The sequence below is a fragment of the Scomber japonicus genome, chromosome 4 (assembly GCF_027409825.1).
Source record: "Scomber japonicus isolate fScoJap1 chromosome 4, fScoJap1.pri, whole genome shotgun sequence".
Taxonomy (NCBI): domain Eukaryota; kingdom Metazoa; phylum Chordata; class Actinopteri; order Scombriformes; family Scombridae; genus Scomber; species Scomber japonicus.
Genome location: NC_070581.1, coordinates 21,592,241 through 21,610,830, shown reverse-complemented (window position 1 = coordinate 21,610,830; position 18,590 = coordinate 21,592,241). Strand labels below are relative to the sequence as shown.

At 40.3% G+C, this 18,590-nt stretch overlaps 1 protein-coding gene across 2 annotated transcripts in view; it reads right to left on the bottom strand.

Moving 5' to 3' along the window:
• The window catches only part of pcbp4 (poly(rC) binding protein 4), a 34,954-nt gene that overhangs the window by 1,461 nt on the left and 14,903 nt on the right, over positions 1-18,590 (bottom strand). For both annotated transcript variants that reach the window (XM_053317138.1, XM_053317140.1), the window contains exons 5-13: positions 17,691-17,807; positions 13,179-13,310; positions 11,314-11,442; positions 10,043-10,117; positions 8,263-8,334; positions 4,496-4,537; positions 4,328-4,403; positions 3,819-3,868; positions 283-452 (exon numbers count right to left, since the gene is read on the bottom strand). In XM_053317138.1, coding sequence (XP_053173113.1) covers positions 283-452; positions 3,819-3,868; positions 4,328-4,403; positions 4,496-4,537; positions 8,263-8,334; positions 10,043-10,117; positions 11,314-11,442; positions 13,179-13,310; positions 17,691-17,807 — 863 coding nt within the window. The remainder of the gene's footprint in view (positions 1-282; positions 453-3,818; positions 3,869-4,327; positions 4,404-4,495; positions 4,538-8,262; positions 8,335-10,042; positions 10,118-11,313; positions 11,443-13,178; positions 13,311-17,690; positions 17,808-18,590) is intronic.

Genomic DNA, 18,590 nt, shown 5'->3' with positions numbered 1-18,590 from the left:
TTGTTCTGTTACTATTTAGTGGAAGTTGAACTCTTGTGCTGAATTATCATAATGAATTATCATCATCCAACAAGACACTGCTACTATATGTAGTACACTACAACCCTGCTTTTATTCATTCCCTTGAGGCCAATTACCACCAGCACAAGGACATACCTCATTATCACTTATCACTCTATAGCATAACCTTTGACCCTTTTAAAGCAATGCTTTTCCCCTAGGCTTGCATTTGTAGCGATGCATTAGATGGCTGACCATATACCACCAGCTCTTAGCTCTTACCAGGAGGTAATGAGGTACTGGGCCAAGTTGATGCTGACTGGTGTTCCTGTGATGGTAACATGACGGTCACTGGTCCCGTCTAGCTGGCTGCCGATCTTGATTTGGGCTCCTGATACCTGCCTGATCTCATTGATCTTAGTGCCCTGGCGGCCGATGATTGAGCCTATCAGCTGCAAGAATAGAGACAAGATACATTGGTCAATTGATTTGAAAGATGAATGACTGTGTAGATTTACTAAAAAAAAACAGTGGACATGCTTTATAAGGAAAAGGTTCAATAAATCATTGGACTGCGAGCAGTTGTTGGATATGTTGGATATCTCATTGTTGGATATGTTATGCTGATGAAAGCGATTCGAAAAGGGCAAAAGCAAAACACAAAAAAAATCCTGTGCGGTTCTGTTGAGCTGACCTAATGTGGACCACTTCAAATATTGCAATTACATTGTTTGTCTTCAGTGGATTGGTCATCCATCATGCATGTCAAAAGCACTTTTTTTTCTCTGAGTCTCCCTTAATTGCTACTGCTTGTGCACCGGTAAAAGAGACGAGAGAAGGCACATTTGCGTCTCATTAATCTGAGTGGCTAAAAGGTTATTGATTTCTCAGAGTGGTGATGACTTCCCAAACAAATCACTTCCCAAACACATGCCAACAAGATGCATCTCTGTGCTAATGGAAAACATAATGGAAAAATAACTCAAATATATAATGTACAGTCCCTTCAGTTTGAATGTTGGTTCTGTTGAGAGTAGATTAGACAATGACGTGAGTTTTATTGCATTACAAAATACATTATCACTTGTTCGGTTTTCATTACTCAACCCGGACTCCTGCCTATTAGCCACAATATATATTTAACAGACCCAGAATTTGGGGCTGCGTATCAACTCAAGTGCAGGGTGTCAGGGCTCAACGACAGGGTTATGCTGCCAGATATATAGTGAGGGCGACAGACGGTGATGAAGTACTTGTAGTATGTGTGTGTGCTGGCTGCTTAGCAGCAGCTGACGCACAGGTAGAAATACACAAACACACGCAACAGTGTTTGTTCACATGCATTTCACATTCCTTTCCTGAGAAGTAAGCAGCCTGTTCTACAATGTCTGATTCGTCACACAGCGACCTGGTTGGTCTGTCTGGCTATTATTGGCTCAGAAGTTTATTCAGGGGGGCAGACACACAGAGCACAGCCAGCCTAAAAAGAACAACTCTAGAGACAATGACCACTACAGACCTCAAATCATAGATAACGTCGCTCCCCCACTGAGACTAAGAATCTCCACTGGACTCTGGCCTTTTACACCAGCTGTCAATAGATACCAGCTGTCAACAGCTCACCCGCTTTGGTGTGCATGACCTCAGACAGGCATTCCTGTGTGAACAACCTTAAAAAAACCCTGAAAAATGCAACTAAGCAAACGCAAGCTAAATAAATGACACAGGAGACAGCACAGGTATGCTCACTGTAGTGGTTATTTTTTTACAAAGCATTCATACAACATGATAATGTTGCACAGTGTTCTTGGTCCTCAGCTGTAAGTGGCCTATATATTGTTGACTTCCTGCTGAGGCAGTCATTTAAAAGGACAGGGAGGGATGGGATGGTGAGGATGCAGCCATTTTTCTTCTGGCTAAATCTTCCTTGTGCTGGAGTATAGTATACTGCTGACTGGTGTGTAAGCAGTTTCTGAATCCATCTTTGTGTGTATGTGTGCACAAGTCTCCTTCAGTGTGCAGTATGTGAGCACAGAGTGGGATTGTATGGCCGGAGTGTGGCCAGCCCTGGGGGTGGGGGGGTGTAGGGCTGAGGCTCAGTCATGGCTATAAGTCCTCTCTTCTGGAACAATGGCTGGAGCTTACAGCTGTCCCTGTCACGTATAGCACTGGACTCCCTCATTCCTCTGATGAATTGTACTGCTCGACATGTGGGGGTTTACTTGAGGGGAGGAAAAGCCTTCAGGCATTTTAGAAATGTTGCTGAAGGGTTGCGACTATATCCTGTACAGTACAGTGCAACCTTGGATCTAATTCTTGTTTGTCTTCTTTTTATTGTACACCAAAGACAGTAGTGACAGACTGAAAATGTCTTTTATTGTCTGAAAATTGCTGCTTTTTCTTTGATTATACTTGAGGGATAATTAAAGGGTTTTTTTGTACTGCAAATTTGACAGTAAAGGGTATTTTAGATCTATCATGGTTTAGACTAGAATTCCTAAACCATTTAAAATGATAAGGGTGGCAATGTTTACTATTGTTAACAAATACCTCGAAGAGACTAAAACCAACTGCTAACAAGTACTGCCGGTGTAGCCAAAGCTTGATATAATACATTCCAGTGCAATACAGCCCCATTTCTGTCCAAAAAACAATTTAAAACACATCAGTGAGCCACAGCGTTGCACAGGGTGACATTTTCCTTCATTACCAAGAACATGGGCACTGTAATTTTGAGTCAATCACACATGCACAATCCTGCTGTTTTAAATACTGACTAGCACATATTAAGTTGACTGTGAAAATAGTCCATGGCAAATGCACAATTTTAGCAACGTTTGCTAAAAAGTGCAGTGCCCAGCTGTCTTTGCCTTTTTTTAAACTGAAACTATAAATCTGTGACCCACTTTTCAAAGATTTATGTCTTCAGTACGATTGAATGAGCTCTAGACTGAGAGCCACAGACAGCATTCAAAATGTCCGGAAATATTGAGAGTTGTACCAGTGCAATGTTGATTTTGGCTTTTTCATAAGATTAATTGACAATTTTAAAAAAGTAGAAAATCACCAGCCTCGTGCTTTAATCTTCTAAGCAACATTTAATTCTTTTGAATGACCGTGGTACTAGATATAAAAGCTGAAAATGAGATTGTAATTTATAAATGGCTTCATTACGAATTTTACTTTAGAAATTAGCTCTCTTTCTCTCTTTTTTTGTTTAAATGAGATTCAAAAATAAGCTAATTACTACCATTAATAACCAGAGCTCACAGCCAAAAGTTCTCTGACGAAACCATCAAAGCCCATTACTAAAGTGATCAACTGAAAGGAGAATCTCAGCATTGTGATTTCTACACTGAGATTGGAGAGACATTTCATCAAACCCTCGCAGAAGCTAAGTGAAGAGGGAAAGGATCTTTGTCTCTTTCCTTATTGGCTGTTTTGACAGCAGACAGTGTCTAAGTAGGTCAGGGAACATGAGAGGATTTACTGCGCACTCACGGGAGTCACTCTAAGACACTGCAACTGCAGCCCAGACAATAATGCGAAAGGATCCATATCAGCTGAAAATCCCTTTAACCTTGGGTTAGTCTGAGGTTAGAATAATGAGGATAATTAGTAAGTTGCCAACATATCTCCCATCTCTTTTGAAGTTACACCAGACGTCTTTGCTGTTGGAGCTACCACATCTAAAGTCACCTGCTCCGGAGCTGTGTACATGTGAGACGAGTACTGACTTCCTGTTGTTTTTCTTGCTGTTCAGATGGGAAAATTCGAACAACATAAAGAATAAGAAGTTATGAGTTGCCTCTACTTACATCATTGGGAATAAGCAGCTCCTGAGATGTCTGAGAGTTTGAGTCCATCCCTGATGAAAGAGAACACAGGCATCAACAGAATATAATTGACACATCAGACATTTTAGCATTCATTCACCTGCTGGAATAGCCCTTTCAGTATAGAGCTGCAAGCTATAGTAAAGCATTAATACAATTTCCATTTTAATGGACTGATGTTTAACATGGCCCTCATTCTTTTCTTTCTCCGAGTTCTCTAACTCTGCTGAACATATCATTTCACATAATAGTTTTTCGCTCAGACTGGGAGATATGAGAGCTGTAAAGCCTCTTCTCCTCCTTCTGCTCTGACACAAGCACATAATCAGTGCAGCTAATGACATCCAGACTATACCTATCACGACTAATGGCAGGTTGAAAATCTGACAAGTTACAGATGGAGGAGCGATGCAAACACAAGACTCTACAAGCTGCTGATTTTATTTAACGGAAATTGTGTACTTGTGTAATTACTGTTACACTGTACATACCAGGCATGATAGTCGAAGCAGGCTGGGCAATTGGACTCAGGCCTTGCTGCATTGACAGCTGATGTAGCTTGGCCAGCTGAAATGCAGAGAGGAAGATTGTGATGCAGTATGCACTAAACCCTGAGATCTGCTCATGTTATATTAAATTATTTCCATAAATGGACGTACCTCTGAGTGTGGAATGCCATATTGGTTTTGCAAAGTGTAGGCCTGAAAGAGAGCATCCTGCATTAGGTAAATTACAGCAATAAAACTTCACACACTGGCAATAAATCTGCAGCCTCTTAATGGAAGTGCTTCACTGTCAATACATGCCTATTTTCAGTATAAGTGAAATGCATGTTTATAGTTAAGTTCTGAACTTTATGCCTGTACAGAAGAGAGCCGTTGAACAGGAAAAATATATTTTCTAACTTGTCTCTTGCCTTATCCAGAAATGATACTAATAGTTTTGGCTTTATTTGTAGAGGTTTTGAAATATCCGTCTCTGAGATTTCTGCCTCCACCCAATGGAGTGGAGGTGAATTCAATTTTGCAGTCTCACACCATTAAAAATGATATATAAAAAATTCAGCTGGAACATTTCTGTCCAGACACAGTGACCTCAATATGACTGTTTTTATGGGGACTATTTTGTTGATACAAAATACATGTGGCTGTTGGATTTGTGTTATATTGGCATCAGCTATACTATCAGACTCCAATTATGTATACATAGAAATAAAAAAAAAGAATTGAAAAATCCACTAATTGTCCTTTTTTTCCTTTGCACCATATTGAAACCAAATATGTCGAAGTGTACTGAAGTGGTAAGCCTTCCCTTTGCCATAAACTGGGCATGCATAATTGATGAAAGTAATAAAATATGGGTTATATGTATGTTTCATATGTTACATGGGCTGTGCTTGAGCAAACACTCATTTGTTTGACATACAGTCATTCATAGACCATATGTTTCTTATGTGGGGTTTTTATAACAAACTGTTAGAGAAACTGTAAAACTCCAGTAGCAGAAATCCAAATACATTATATGAGATTTGTGAGGGGTAGTGCGGAGTAAAAAAGTGCTGCCAACACCAATCACATATATGGAGCAAATGAAAATCTATTTTAATTAATTATGTTTTACAGCTGGGAACCCAGCCACTGGGGATGCACATGCCAGCGCATTCTTAGTGCTGGTCCCAAATGATAAATGGGGAGGGCTGTGTAAGGAAGGGCATCAGGCATTAAACCTGTGCCAAATCATGTATGTGGATCACAAATCAGTTTTCTATATTGGATTGGTTGAGGCCTGGGTTACCACCAGTGCTGATGACCAGTAACTTGCCAGTGGACAAAATGCTACTGCTGGGAAAGGGAGAAAAAGAGGGAAAAGGCATGTCAGGAGGCAGCAGGAGAGGAGGAAGAGTAGGAGTGTGGAGGTGAGAGTCAGAACTTTCTATGTCGGCACTATAATTGGTAATGGGAGAGAGCTGGTTGATATGATGGAGAGAAGGAAGGTAAATATACTGTATATGCAAGAGACCAGGTGGAGGTGGACTTAAGCCATGAGCATTAGAGCTGGGTTTAAACGGTTCTACCATGGTGATGATGGAGGAGAAATGGGGTGGGAGTAATCCTGAAGGAAAAGTGTGTCCACAGTGGGTTGGAGGTAAAAAAGAGTGTTGGATAGAGTGATAAGTGTGAAGCTGGGAATGAAAGGTGTGATGGTGAATGTTGGGTGTGAGATGGAAAAGAAAGAAGAATTCTGTAGTGAGTTGGATGAAATGGTGGAGAGTGTACCCAAAGAGGAGAGAGGGTTAATTGGAGCAGATGTCAATGGGCATGTTAGTGAAGGGAAAAGACATGATGAGGAGGTGATGGACAGGTATGGTGTAAAGGAGAGGAATGTGGAAGGACAGATTGTGGTGGATTTTGCAAGATGGCTGAATATGTATTTCAAGAAGAGCAAGGAGCACAGGGTTGTGATTAAGAGTAGAGGAAGGTGCACACAGGTGGACTATGTATTATACAAGAGGTGCAATCTGACAGAGATTGGAAACTGCAAAGTGTTGGCAGGGGACAACGTAGCTAGGTAGTGTTAGATGCTGGTCTATAGAATGACTTTGAAGACCAAGAAGAGGAAAAGGATGAAGGCAGAGTCAAAGATCAAATGGTGGAAGCTGAAGAAGGAAGACAGTTGGGTGGAGTTCAGGGAGGAGTTAAGACAAGGCACTGGGTGGTAGTGAAAAGCTGACTGGAGAGAGAGAGAGAGAGAGAGAGAGAGAGAGAGAGAGAGAGAGAAAGAGAGAGAGAGGGTTAGCTGATGTGGGTATAGTGAATCAGGAAGTGCAGTGGATTGGCAAGGAGGAGGGGAGGGCAGCTATGAAGATGTTGAAGTGAAAAGATGGCTCCACATGAGTTTAGGAAGGATGGCAGTGGACACAGTCTTGGAAAGTGATGAGATGTTTGAGGACTGGAGAAGTGTACTTCGAAGCTCAAATATATAAAAACCAGAGCAAATAAAGGCAGAACTATCTGCATGGATTGATACCATGATACTACATGTGAGTGAAAATATTTTTGGGATTTTTTTTTAGCATTTATTACTTGCAAATAGATCCAGACCTTTTTATCTTCAAAAACACCTTAAGGTTTCCTGGGCTTGCTGCATGTAAAACTGAGTAAGCACTACAGTATATATCTCTTAATTTTTCTTAGTTCCTTTTTTGTGCTGCAAAACATTTTCTGTGCCTGTTGGCATGCAGCAGTGTAAATTTGAGTGTGGAGGCTGCTGATCTAACATGGTTAGGATTTATTTATGTTAAATACTAACATATAATCAGTGTGCAGAACACACACACACGCATCTTTCATGTCCAGGGGTTGAGTCCAAAAATCACAGTATATACACTCTGCTTTCCAAGGAATGCTACTGTACCTTTTGAAATATTTGCCATCATTACATTTTGAAAGAGTAAGAGCAATGCTTTAAACCCAAACTGACCTTTAATATTTTACTTATGCAAGGCCAAGTCTTTAATTTTATGTCTTTTCTATTTTATTTCTCATTTATTTTAATTTCTCACATCATCCTCATCTCTACCTGCAGTATCTCCCTCTCCCCCCCCCCCCCCCCCATTGTCTTAAATAATGCACGCTCACATATGTTAACACCCTTTTGTCTCTCCACATGCTGATACTCAACTTATCTATCTTTCTATCTATATGCAGCACCTCACTCCGTCCTGTAATTAGTGAGGGTGGTGTCTGTGCAGCCCTCCCTCATTATAGTTATGGTCAGACCAGACAGCACTTAGCTTAACTCAATTCTGACTGACGCCAGCAGTCTGGCTACCATTACCAGTCCATCCTATATGGTCATAAACTGGAGAAGAGATCTCGCCCCTTAAAATGCATCAGTACATTAGAGCTGTGTTTATACAGCAAAGCAAAAAAAACACCAAAATTTAGTAGCAATAATCCTGTCATTTACACCATGAGTGATCTCAATCGTTAACTCTTTATACTTCATTACCCTAAATTAAATGTTCTTTTTTGCCCCTAAAATTGATTTGCCATTGTGACAGTATCTGCTATTGCTGTCATGGGAGGAATAATCCTAAAGCTAAAATGTTTCTGGTGCAGAGTGAGGCAGGACTAAAAAAGAGACGGCAGAGGAGCTGTGGCTGTATGGTGTGTGATGGTATCATGTTTCAGGAGGGGTTATAGCTCTTATGACAGCCTGGAACAATAGCTGCAGCTTAGGTTCAGCTGTTGTTTTTAATGCCTCATGCCAGATGATGGACTGTGTAAATTTGGACATACCACACATAACCCCTGCGCTCAACCATCGCTCATATCCTTGTGCAACATTTGAAAAATATATGAGCTGAATTTAAGAGACATGTTTATATTCATGTGAATGATTCTCCTGTTAAGATGATCCCTACCTGCTGGAGGTCCAAGCCACCCTGGGCAACTGAGTACATAGGGTGGGGTGCATATTCGGATGCCTCAAACACCTACAACACACAGCAAAGCACAGAAATGGAAATATGTACCTCATTACTAACATATCTTCAAAGTTCAGACATTCAAAGACAGTCATTATTTTTGCATTGGGAAGAATGATTAGCGAGAGCAAATATACACCAGCTAGTTGAAACCTTTCACAGTAAATTTGACTCCAATACTGAGTGAAAATGTCCAATGTCATTTTTTTCTTGGGCTTTTGCTACACATTAAATTTGGTCTGAGTTGAGTTCTCGAGGCAGCATTTCTGACACTTTAACACACCTAACAGGCTTATAGGCTATGACTCATCCGCAGACCCTTTCCCACTTCACTTCATTTTCTCCTCTGACAAATTATACAAACATCCTTTATCACTGTGCAGCCTTCATTATAGCCATGTCCTGGTGACCAGAACCTCGCCCCGGGTTTAATTTGATAGCTTATTATGAGGAATATCAAAAACACAAAGCCATTCCACAAATTGACCAGAGTCTGAGGCAACACAAACTGTGTCACAACTGCTGACAGCTATGCAGAATATCTGGTTGCTGCTGTAGCCAGAGGAGACGGCAGGTCTCCAGTCTCACTTGCTAATCTTGTGACTTGCTCCATGGGAGGGTGGATATCTGTCCCTTGCCGAACAGCAACATCTATACACAGCCAGTCAACCAACCCTCACACACACACACACACACACACACACACACCCTTTCCCCCACCAAGGAGCCTGCACACAAGTCTTGGGTGAGCCTGGTCCCAGTTTGTGCTTCTCATGTCTTGTCGTTATCACAGTTGAGAACATCTGATTCTCCAGCAGATAAACTCTACCTGCCAATCACTGAAAAACCCAGAAGGTCATTTAACAACATGTATCACTGTTCTGAAGGTATTCCCAGAATCCTCAAAGACTATTTCTTCTAACTGTCTGGATGAAAAAAACACTTTGTCTGCTGTACAATAATAAAAAAAAAATTTCAAGTTGGGGCTGTATTTCTAAGTAATCAGAGTAGTAGTCAGAAATGACATTTTCCTATTTTATAATGAAATATGAACATATTATTTTGTATGGAAACACAAAAATATTGGACTGGCTATGGACTTAATACGAATAAAGAAGCATCAAGATGGTCAAAATAGTCTAGTAAACTGGCAGTAATGTAAACTGGGAAATTGGGATTATCAGATGACTAAACTGTTTTTATGTTCTCTATGCCCATGTCATTTTTAATAATAGTAACAGTATATAGGAAATTAGTAACAAAATTAGACGAAACCAAACAAAACCATGAACGGCACATTTCCTTTCACCTTTACATCAGATTATGTTGTGTTAATGAAATATACAAATTAAACTTTGCTCTTTGAATTAAATTACACTAAAGGCGTAAATTTCAGCGAAATCACCAGTGAATATTCTACATTTATCTATTCTCTCCACTAAAAATCTTTTCATCTTGCGCTCAACATTAGGTTTTACTGTTTGAATTAATCTCACTGTTAATCTGAACTGTGATAGCTTCGCTAGCTTGAAAGCACTTTTATTGTTCCTACATCAAACAGATTTATTCAACTTCCGCTCATTCAAAATCCACATTTCCACCCCCCCCCCCCAAGTCTAACTCTAATCCCCTGTAAATTAAGCCAGCATGCTCCTAGAAGGGGGTTCACCCCACAGTTTGAGAAGCACTCTTGTCTGGTAAAATCCCACTCTCTCACCTGGTTTCCTGCGATTAGGAGGGCAGCTGGTGAGGGGCTCGGTCGATAAGGGATGGTGGCACCCTTTGGAGGAGACTTAGGATTCAAAAAACAGGACGAGGGTTCAGAGGTTGCAAAATAGAAAAATCCCACACAAACGTGAATAATCTCTACATAGCATTTCTGTCAACGAGTGCAGCCCTAAGAGCAAAAGGCATTGAACTCTCTGGTACATTATCATACAGTAACTGTTAATGATGTTCTAAACTGCTAGTGACACTGACATTATTCCCTCCCTTGTTTTTCTTTTGATGATATTAGTAATTCATTGAATAATTGAAGTAGTGTAGTGAGAGCTCTTTGTGGATAATAGCTCTGTGCTTGAGTTTGCATCTGGGCTCTGGGCTCTGCAGTGGTTTGCCCTCTGGATAAATGGAGCATCCACTGACAGGGAGATAAAATTCTTCAAACACCAGTAAGTAAAGGAGCTTATGCAGTGTACATGACACTGTATATCTTATCAAATAACTGCAGTGTTGGGGATACTGTTTTTTGGGTTTAAAATGTAGAGCATCTTTTCTGCGGGAGCAGTCACAGCAAATTCTTTGTATAGCTTTGCATAATTTAAATCTTGGAGCCAAAAGCAAGAAGCCGCTGGTACAGAATCCTAATGAAACTTGCTTTGAAGAAAGCCCTGGAAAACTGGATCAAACTAGCAATTAGTCAGTCAGGTCCAGCTGCAATGCTAAAACAAAAAGGACTTGTGCACTTCCATGAACACACAGGGAGAAACTGTGCTTGCGGTTGTTTTTCTCTCATCTCCTCCTCAGTTTTCTCAAGAGAGCTGTTGTCTAAAGGTGGACAGATTTCGCTGCAGGCCAGTTTGTTTTCTGTTAGCAGCTTACTGTCCTCTCCAACAATACTGAGCTTTGACCTTTGAGATGCACCTTTTGACTCTATCCAATGTCTTGTCTGGCAGATTACAATATATAAGGTCCAAAGAATAAAGAAACTGCATCATTTCTTGGTATTTCACATGTTCTAGATGTTCAGCAACACTCTGAATCTAGTCAACTTCCAGGCAACACTGTCACTGTCAAACAAAGAAGACTAAGGCAACCTACTAATAATGCAATAACTTCTGCTGAAGTGGAAAAGACAATAACTACATATACTGGTGAAATGAAAACATGCATATCAATGCCAGTTATTTCCTTTGTGTAGCTGTGGCAGAAGAGCTCTGACAAAATGTCGGCTAGGTACAGTAAAGACAGGAATAGTTCACTTCCTACCTCCAAGATTACTGTGCAGATGAGCTTGACACACTGGATTACAGAATCCTGATTCCCAGATATCGTCACCCCTCGCTCAGTAGAGTTAGGCAGCAAATCTCCTGCCACCTGTATCTGAGCTCCGGTGCTCTGAAAATAATAGGGTTTTAAGAAAAAGAAAAAAGATCAGTGTGATTCTGATGATAACACAAGTTGTGATTACTCTGCTATGCCTTCTTTCCGTGCCCCCCTCCTGGTTTTGCTGACCTTAAAGTTTAACATCATGTCCTGTCAGATTAGAGATAAATGAAGTAATTAATCAGAAGATCGTATGGTTTACCTGATACATCCCAAATAAAGCATGTATGCAGGCAAGTGTAAGTTTAAACATAAATACTCATGAGCTCTATATTTTTGTTTTTGGACTCCACTAGAGTAGTTTTTCATAATTTGCAGCTCAATAAACTAATTTATTATTTATTTATCTTAGATTTTATGTATGATAAATATCTTAAATTATAACCTTTATTCATCATTTATGTTCAATGTCTGTCTTTTAACAGGCTGTTGTAGCTGCTGTCTCTTTAAGGCACCCTTCCCTATAAGCCCACTCTGTTCTGATTGACTAGCTTTATGTATTAGAGTTGTGTTAAGTTACTGCTGATGCAAACCCAACTTTTTCTGTGTTACAGCTTAAATATAAAAGCTTTTAAATTACTAAATAATGGGAGACTTTTGTTGTGAAGTGAGTGAAACAAATTTCTCACTTTACTACCAGAGCTACTACATACACTTACCTCATTACTTGAGTACTTCTAACTTTTAATATTATATGACTTAAATTAAGGATGAGCATGACAGATCCCCTTTAATCTGTAGCTAATGACCTGTCTGACCTCAGAAAATCAACTGGATGCCATTGCTGGTGAAGGTAAAGGGCTAAAATGGCAATGGGACAGAGACTCTATTTGTAGAGCAGTACAGAGCTAAAGTTAAAGTGTCTGACGTCTCTGGCAAGAGATCAGATAAATTTAATCCTAATGTTTCAACTGGGCCTAAAATGTCATCATGAGTTTTCCCCTTGAACATTGCCACTGCTGAGTCATACTGTATGTTGTGTAAAGTGATCTATCTGGACAGAATTGTCTCACTAATTTCCTGACTCAATGGGCTAAATTCAATTCTAGCCATGTGCCAACCTAAGTGCATATAAAATGATATGTAACAACCATTGTTTTTTTAATCGAAAATGTTGAATGATTTGTGTATATTTTTAGTCACAATCTCAGTGTGACAGTCAGTACACCACTTTTGTCAAGACTGACATATTTTAGCAGCTATTGGATGGATTGGCATGAAGTTATTAGCAAACAATAGCATTTAGCTTAAAACAAGGCTGTGCAGCCTCACAGAGCAAGACTCCTAGTCCTGTTGTCTAAAATGTTGCATACTTCGTAAATTGTGAAGTTGGTAAAGTTATATTTCTATTCACAAAACTGACATACTCATAATGCTTGTCTTTGCATATTTGTTCCTTTTCTGTTTTTTTGGACAAATTATTCATACATTCATTATTTCATGCCATTTTCTTGCTGTATACAAACTTGATCACTGGCTTTCCAGCTGGAACTATATTATACTTGAACTATAATTGTAGTGATTCTGAATAAAAACATCTAGTATACACCTAGAATGTATCAGAGCAATTACTGTACACACCAGGGTAGAAACAGCAGCATTGTGGAGAATTAAATATCTCTCTCTTCCAGCTGCAGCCTTTCTCCTCATTTCCAGGAGCAGATTTGTTCTCTTCATATTTCTATGTATGACCAGCCTGTGCAACGAGGACAGGGAGGATGGAGTAGATTTGTGTTCTGGCTGCTCACCTCTCTGATCTCCTTTATCTTGGCCCCTCCTTTGCCGATGAGAGAGCCACACTGGCTGGCAGGGATGACCAGCCGCAGGGTGACTGGTGGCTTGAAGCTGATGGTGCCATTGGCCACCAGTGCAGTGAGGTCCTGGAGGGAGATATGGGCAAAGAAAATGTGGTGAGAGTCAAAAGGAAACACAAAATAGAGAGAGAGGCACCCCCAGAGGAAAAGATCAGACACCAGGGGTCAAGGTGGAAAAGGAGGGAGAGATAAGTCACTTGAGAGTATTAACTCCATCAATTAGCCCTGTATGGGCATTGAATCGGAGATCCAGCTTTAACTAAACAAATTTTCATTTTCAGTTTCATCAAACACTTTCTCATTAATTAACTTGGCTAAATGTTTTGAATACTGGATGTGTCAAATCAAACATAAAAACTAAGTAAAATTACCCCCCCACCCCCCAATTATGCCATCCCTTGATGAGCCAACAGTCAAAGCCAAAGCAGGCACTCATGATTTTGGCCCATCCAATTACAACACAGCCAAGCCCAGTCTGTACTACATCAACCCAACAGCAGGAAAAGGCAATGGGTTCCACAGTATAAGTGGCAGATGTAGATATGGATGGGGGGCAAAGAGTGCATAGACCATCTGCATGTATACCCTCTGCCTCTGTATCTGTATGTTTCTATATGTGCATAGAGATAAACCTACAGGAGTCTGGACAGCATGTACTGTATGGAGTCCAGTCCAGCGTGCATTCTGGAAAGACTGTTTAATCATTTATATGGACTGCTGAATGCTACATGAAAGGGGAAACGTTAATTGCACCACCGGTGCTGTGCAAGTTGTGCTTTGAGCTTTTCACTCTGCGGCAAGAAACCGAGGCAGAACACAATGTCCACATGTCCTTCCCACTGTACCACCTGAGCCTCGTCACCTTGGGCTTTACTTCTCAAAATATTTTGAATAGAACCAAACGAACAGATTTAAATGGAATATGTCTTTTCATAATAGTATTTAAAGGTAGAATATGTAGAATGAGCAGAACAACGCCATCTAATGTCTCGAGATCGTAGTCGTAACAACCAAAAAGTAATTCCAGCAGTCGGGTTGCCAGGTCCGGTGCCGGATTTTATTTTAGCTCTAACTCTGTAAATATACCACTTTATCCACATGTCTAACCTTTTTAGGCGAGAAAGTAGCCCTTTAGATCCACAATGTGACGCTAATTTGTCCAAATAACATCTGCTTAAAGTTTTGTTCCTGCGAATTCGGAGCCACTCAAGTTAGCCGTAGCGAGTAACGCACTTCCGGTCATTTTCACAAAATAAAACACCCGTTGCCTTTTATTATTAAGAAAACCATAACGATAGAGTTGGTGCTTTTATTTTGAAAACAGGAAGCGAACATACCCTCGCTGTAACTGACTTGATGCTTGAAACCGCCGAGGTACATTACATTGTAACGCCAGTGGGAGTAGCAGCAATGTCTCTGCATGTACTGCCTGATCCTAAACACCGATTGGCTTGTGTGTGGTGTCGTCAGAAGCAGAAGAGGCTCACGGTCGTAAACATCTAGTCACGTGTACTCTGAGATGGACGCGCAGGTCAGGAAATGACGTAAACAGACCCTATATGGTTTGTTATTTGTGTTATTACATTACGTGTTGGACTAAATACATGGACATATTGAGGAAAATATTCCGGTTTTATGAAAACGGATTTCATATTTCACAAGAATGGATACTTGGCGAGCTGTACAGAAAGTCCTGAGTCATAAGATGATCGTTGTGGATAAAGGGAAGACTTTGAAGGTATGTAGGCATTATAGCTTTTCTCACTTAGCTGAGTGGCTAGCCGAGCTAATCGGTAATACTATTACGGCTGTGAGCAACCATATAAGTCGTGAGTGGTCTTGAATGAATCAGAACAATCTAAGCTTTACAACAATGTACGGCATGAGTACATATGTTTAAGGGTTGGTGTTTAAAACATTCAGAAGACCGTGTGGCTACCTCCTAACATCCGTCCCGTCCCGTGAACGGAACAGCGTGCGTTAAGAGGTTAATGATCAAATATCAAAATCCGAATAGCGTCAGAAAGTCAACCCACTCTCCACATTTCCATTGCTACCGTTTTGATACTTCATGGTACACAAACAAATAGCATCTCATATGAAAGCTAAGACCCTGGCGAGTTCAACAGTACCACTATTATTGCGCTAAAAACTCAGTGAACCAGCAGTCAAAGAATACAAAGGTAAACAACCACTTATTTACAGCGACTAACAGATATTCTGTCTTACCTTCGAAGTTTTGTGATGAAAAGTTGTACTTGAGAGCAAAAAACGCTGGTTTTAGTAAGTCCAACACGGCCGTGTTTGTTTACAACTCCATTTACATCTACAGTTAAAATGTATACATGTACACCCAAAGTTTCACAAGATAATAACAGCCCAAAAAGAATGTGTGCAAAGCATGTTTCAGTATCCACTTTCAGCGTTTTCCGTATGATAATATTTGGAGCCATCAACCATGTCGATTTGATTAATAGTTTTACAGTGCAGGTAGCAAACATCCTGTCTCTCTTCTGCTGTGGGTGGAGATTGAGCTTTTAATTAATGAACAGTGTGTCTCTGTGAACCTTTGAAATGTAAATACGCACCGCTGTCTCCCTTCCCATCAGAGTTCAACCCACAACAAATGTTTGACAGAATGCAAAGCATGCTGCTTGCTTCTCAGTGGGTTGTGTTGAGGCCATTTTGCAATAAAATCAGCAAGAGTCTGACTTAAGATTGGACAGTGTGGATGTGTAACCTTAATGGATTTTACTTATGAAAGGAAAACATTATGTTTCCAGTAACTATGAACTTAAAGATTGAAAAGCATATCCTGATATGGCTCTTATGCTACTCTGTTCCGTGTCTATATTTAGCAAGGCAGATAGGGCTCTCTGACGTCTTGTCTCATTAGAAAAGGAGCACGCAGCTCATCTGTACAATCACAAGACTCTGGGCGTCATTTTCTTGATTTGATCTAAAAATATGAACCACATCTTAACAACTGTGAACGTTCTGATACTTCCCGGTGCCATCCTCGCATTAAGAGACTCTCAAAGCGAATTGGCAGAAATAAGACAGCGCGTTACGCAAGCACTGCTCACACAAAGAGTCGGTGGGCTTAATCCCCAAAGCATATTGTGTTGCAGGTGGGATAAAAACTCCAATGCTTAAAGATTATGTGGCTTTTATGCATGCTGTGTTATAACACCTAAGAAAAACATGTATGATACTGTAGTGCATATCGTGTGTTATTAGAATACTGTTTGATACTGTGATGATGGTGAGGTGTTTTTTTCTTCCTATTTTTAAATCACTTTACTTGGATAAATGTGTCTTTTGGCCCTCAGAGGACAGCAGTTGGGGTTAGGGTTAGGACACACACCACACACACTGTTGAGTGAGTCTGTGCTCCTGTGTGATCATAAACTATTGTGACGGAAACATCAAGTCTGATAGTCAGTGGCCAAAAAGCAGATTATTCCCATTTGCTTTTAATTAAAGGTGTCAGACATACAATAACTCAACTATGGTAGAAGAGGTGCACAGTGGGTCAGCCAACGTGTTACCATGGAAACTCAGGAGTTTCAGCATGAACACAGGGTTGAAAAGAGGTGAGTGTAGAAGATCTTTAATGAATACTGCACTGTGCTCCCAGCTAGTGCGTGTTTACTGAGGGCTGCCGACCTGAGCAGGGAGCACCTGTTTCCTTGCTGGAGTCTGCTGTGATGCTAAATCAGCGAAGACAGCTCTGATTCCACCATATTAATTAGTGCAGTGATGGACAGTCACCATGGGGATTAATAGCATGAGGAACCTGTCATCTTTAACTCATTAGAAGATAAACAAATTCTTCTCATTACTAGGTACAAATTAGCATCTTCATGGGGTAAACTCTTTCTCCAGATAGTGTTGCCAAGTAAAATTTTAAAAGCATTTATGTAAAATGGCCCAACAAATAACAAACGAGAACGAGCAATTTTCTGTACAACACAGATCACACTGTTCTTCTTTAAGAAGTCAAAATGGTTTGCATCAGCAGCCACATCAATTTATCAGAAATATTTAATCTGCAGTATAAACTTATCTGAAGGCACATCAAATGCCACAAAGTACGGCTATATTTATTGCTTCCATCACTTCATTTTAGAGTACAATCGATAGCGATAAAAGCACATTAGTGGTACTGTTGGGATGAAACTCAGGAAATGATTTCTTGTGGAATGATGAAATAGCTTTTTGCATTTTTTTCACCTCTCCCAGACAACTTCAAAAAGCGTTCTACATATAGCTGATTGCACCCAGATCAGAGTTCTCTATAAAAAACTAACTTAAAAGTTGTTGGTTGTTTGGAAAAAATTTATCATGTGCTGGTTTCACTTGTACAGTACCAGTCAAACATTTGAACACACCTTCCCATTCACTTGAATGAGATGAATCAAGATGGCTGTGCATTATAGTTACCTCCTCCAGTTTGTATGTGATCATAGTGAAGGCTCTGAAGACGCTGTCTGTGGAGCCAGTGATGGTGATTATCCTCTCTGGACAAGAGCCCTCTGAGATGTTGACTCGAGCGGTGCTCTGTGAGAATAGAGGTCAGTGGGTCACTTAAAGGTCAACATCAAAGAAATATGAAGCACTAACCAACAGCCGGTTAGAAGCTGGTTAGCTTAGCTTAGCATTTACTGGAAACAGGGGCAGACAGCTAGCTGTGCTCTGTCTTACAGTAACAAAAATCCTCCTACCAGAAACAGTGAGGCTCAATCATTGTTTAATCTGTACAAAAAAAACATAGTATAAAAATGACAATTTGAGTTTTTCCAGAAAAGTTATCTGGACAATTTCTAGGTCAGGAGCATTGACTTCTTGGAGGTGCTAGTAGGTGGATTTTCTTTCTTTCTTTTTTTTTTTACCTTTCAACAGAGCCAGTCTTCATGCTGAGCTAAACTGACTAACTGCTACTGTGACTATACAGTAGTTTAAATGAATTAATTTAATGTACAGACATGTGAGTTATATCTACCTTCTGTCTAACTCTTGACAAAAAAGAAAGCGTGTTTTCAAAAATATGTAACTATTCCTTTAATACGCATGTTGTTAGTTTTCAAACTGACAAAGGGATTTAAAGTGGCCACAGACATGCAGTGCAGCACACCCAGGGGTATGAAAGTCAAGTGACATGAGGCAAAGGAGGTGACACTAACAGCTATACAGCACATCTCTGTTTGACAGACTGACAATCTAATAAAGTTTCTCTTCGAGGCGTTGCCCTCAGATGATAAATCTCCTGCCCCCATCTCACTCCATTTTGTGTCCTTGTATTTCTCTGAGTTGAAGTCACATGAGCAGAGACAGGACAGCGCT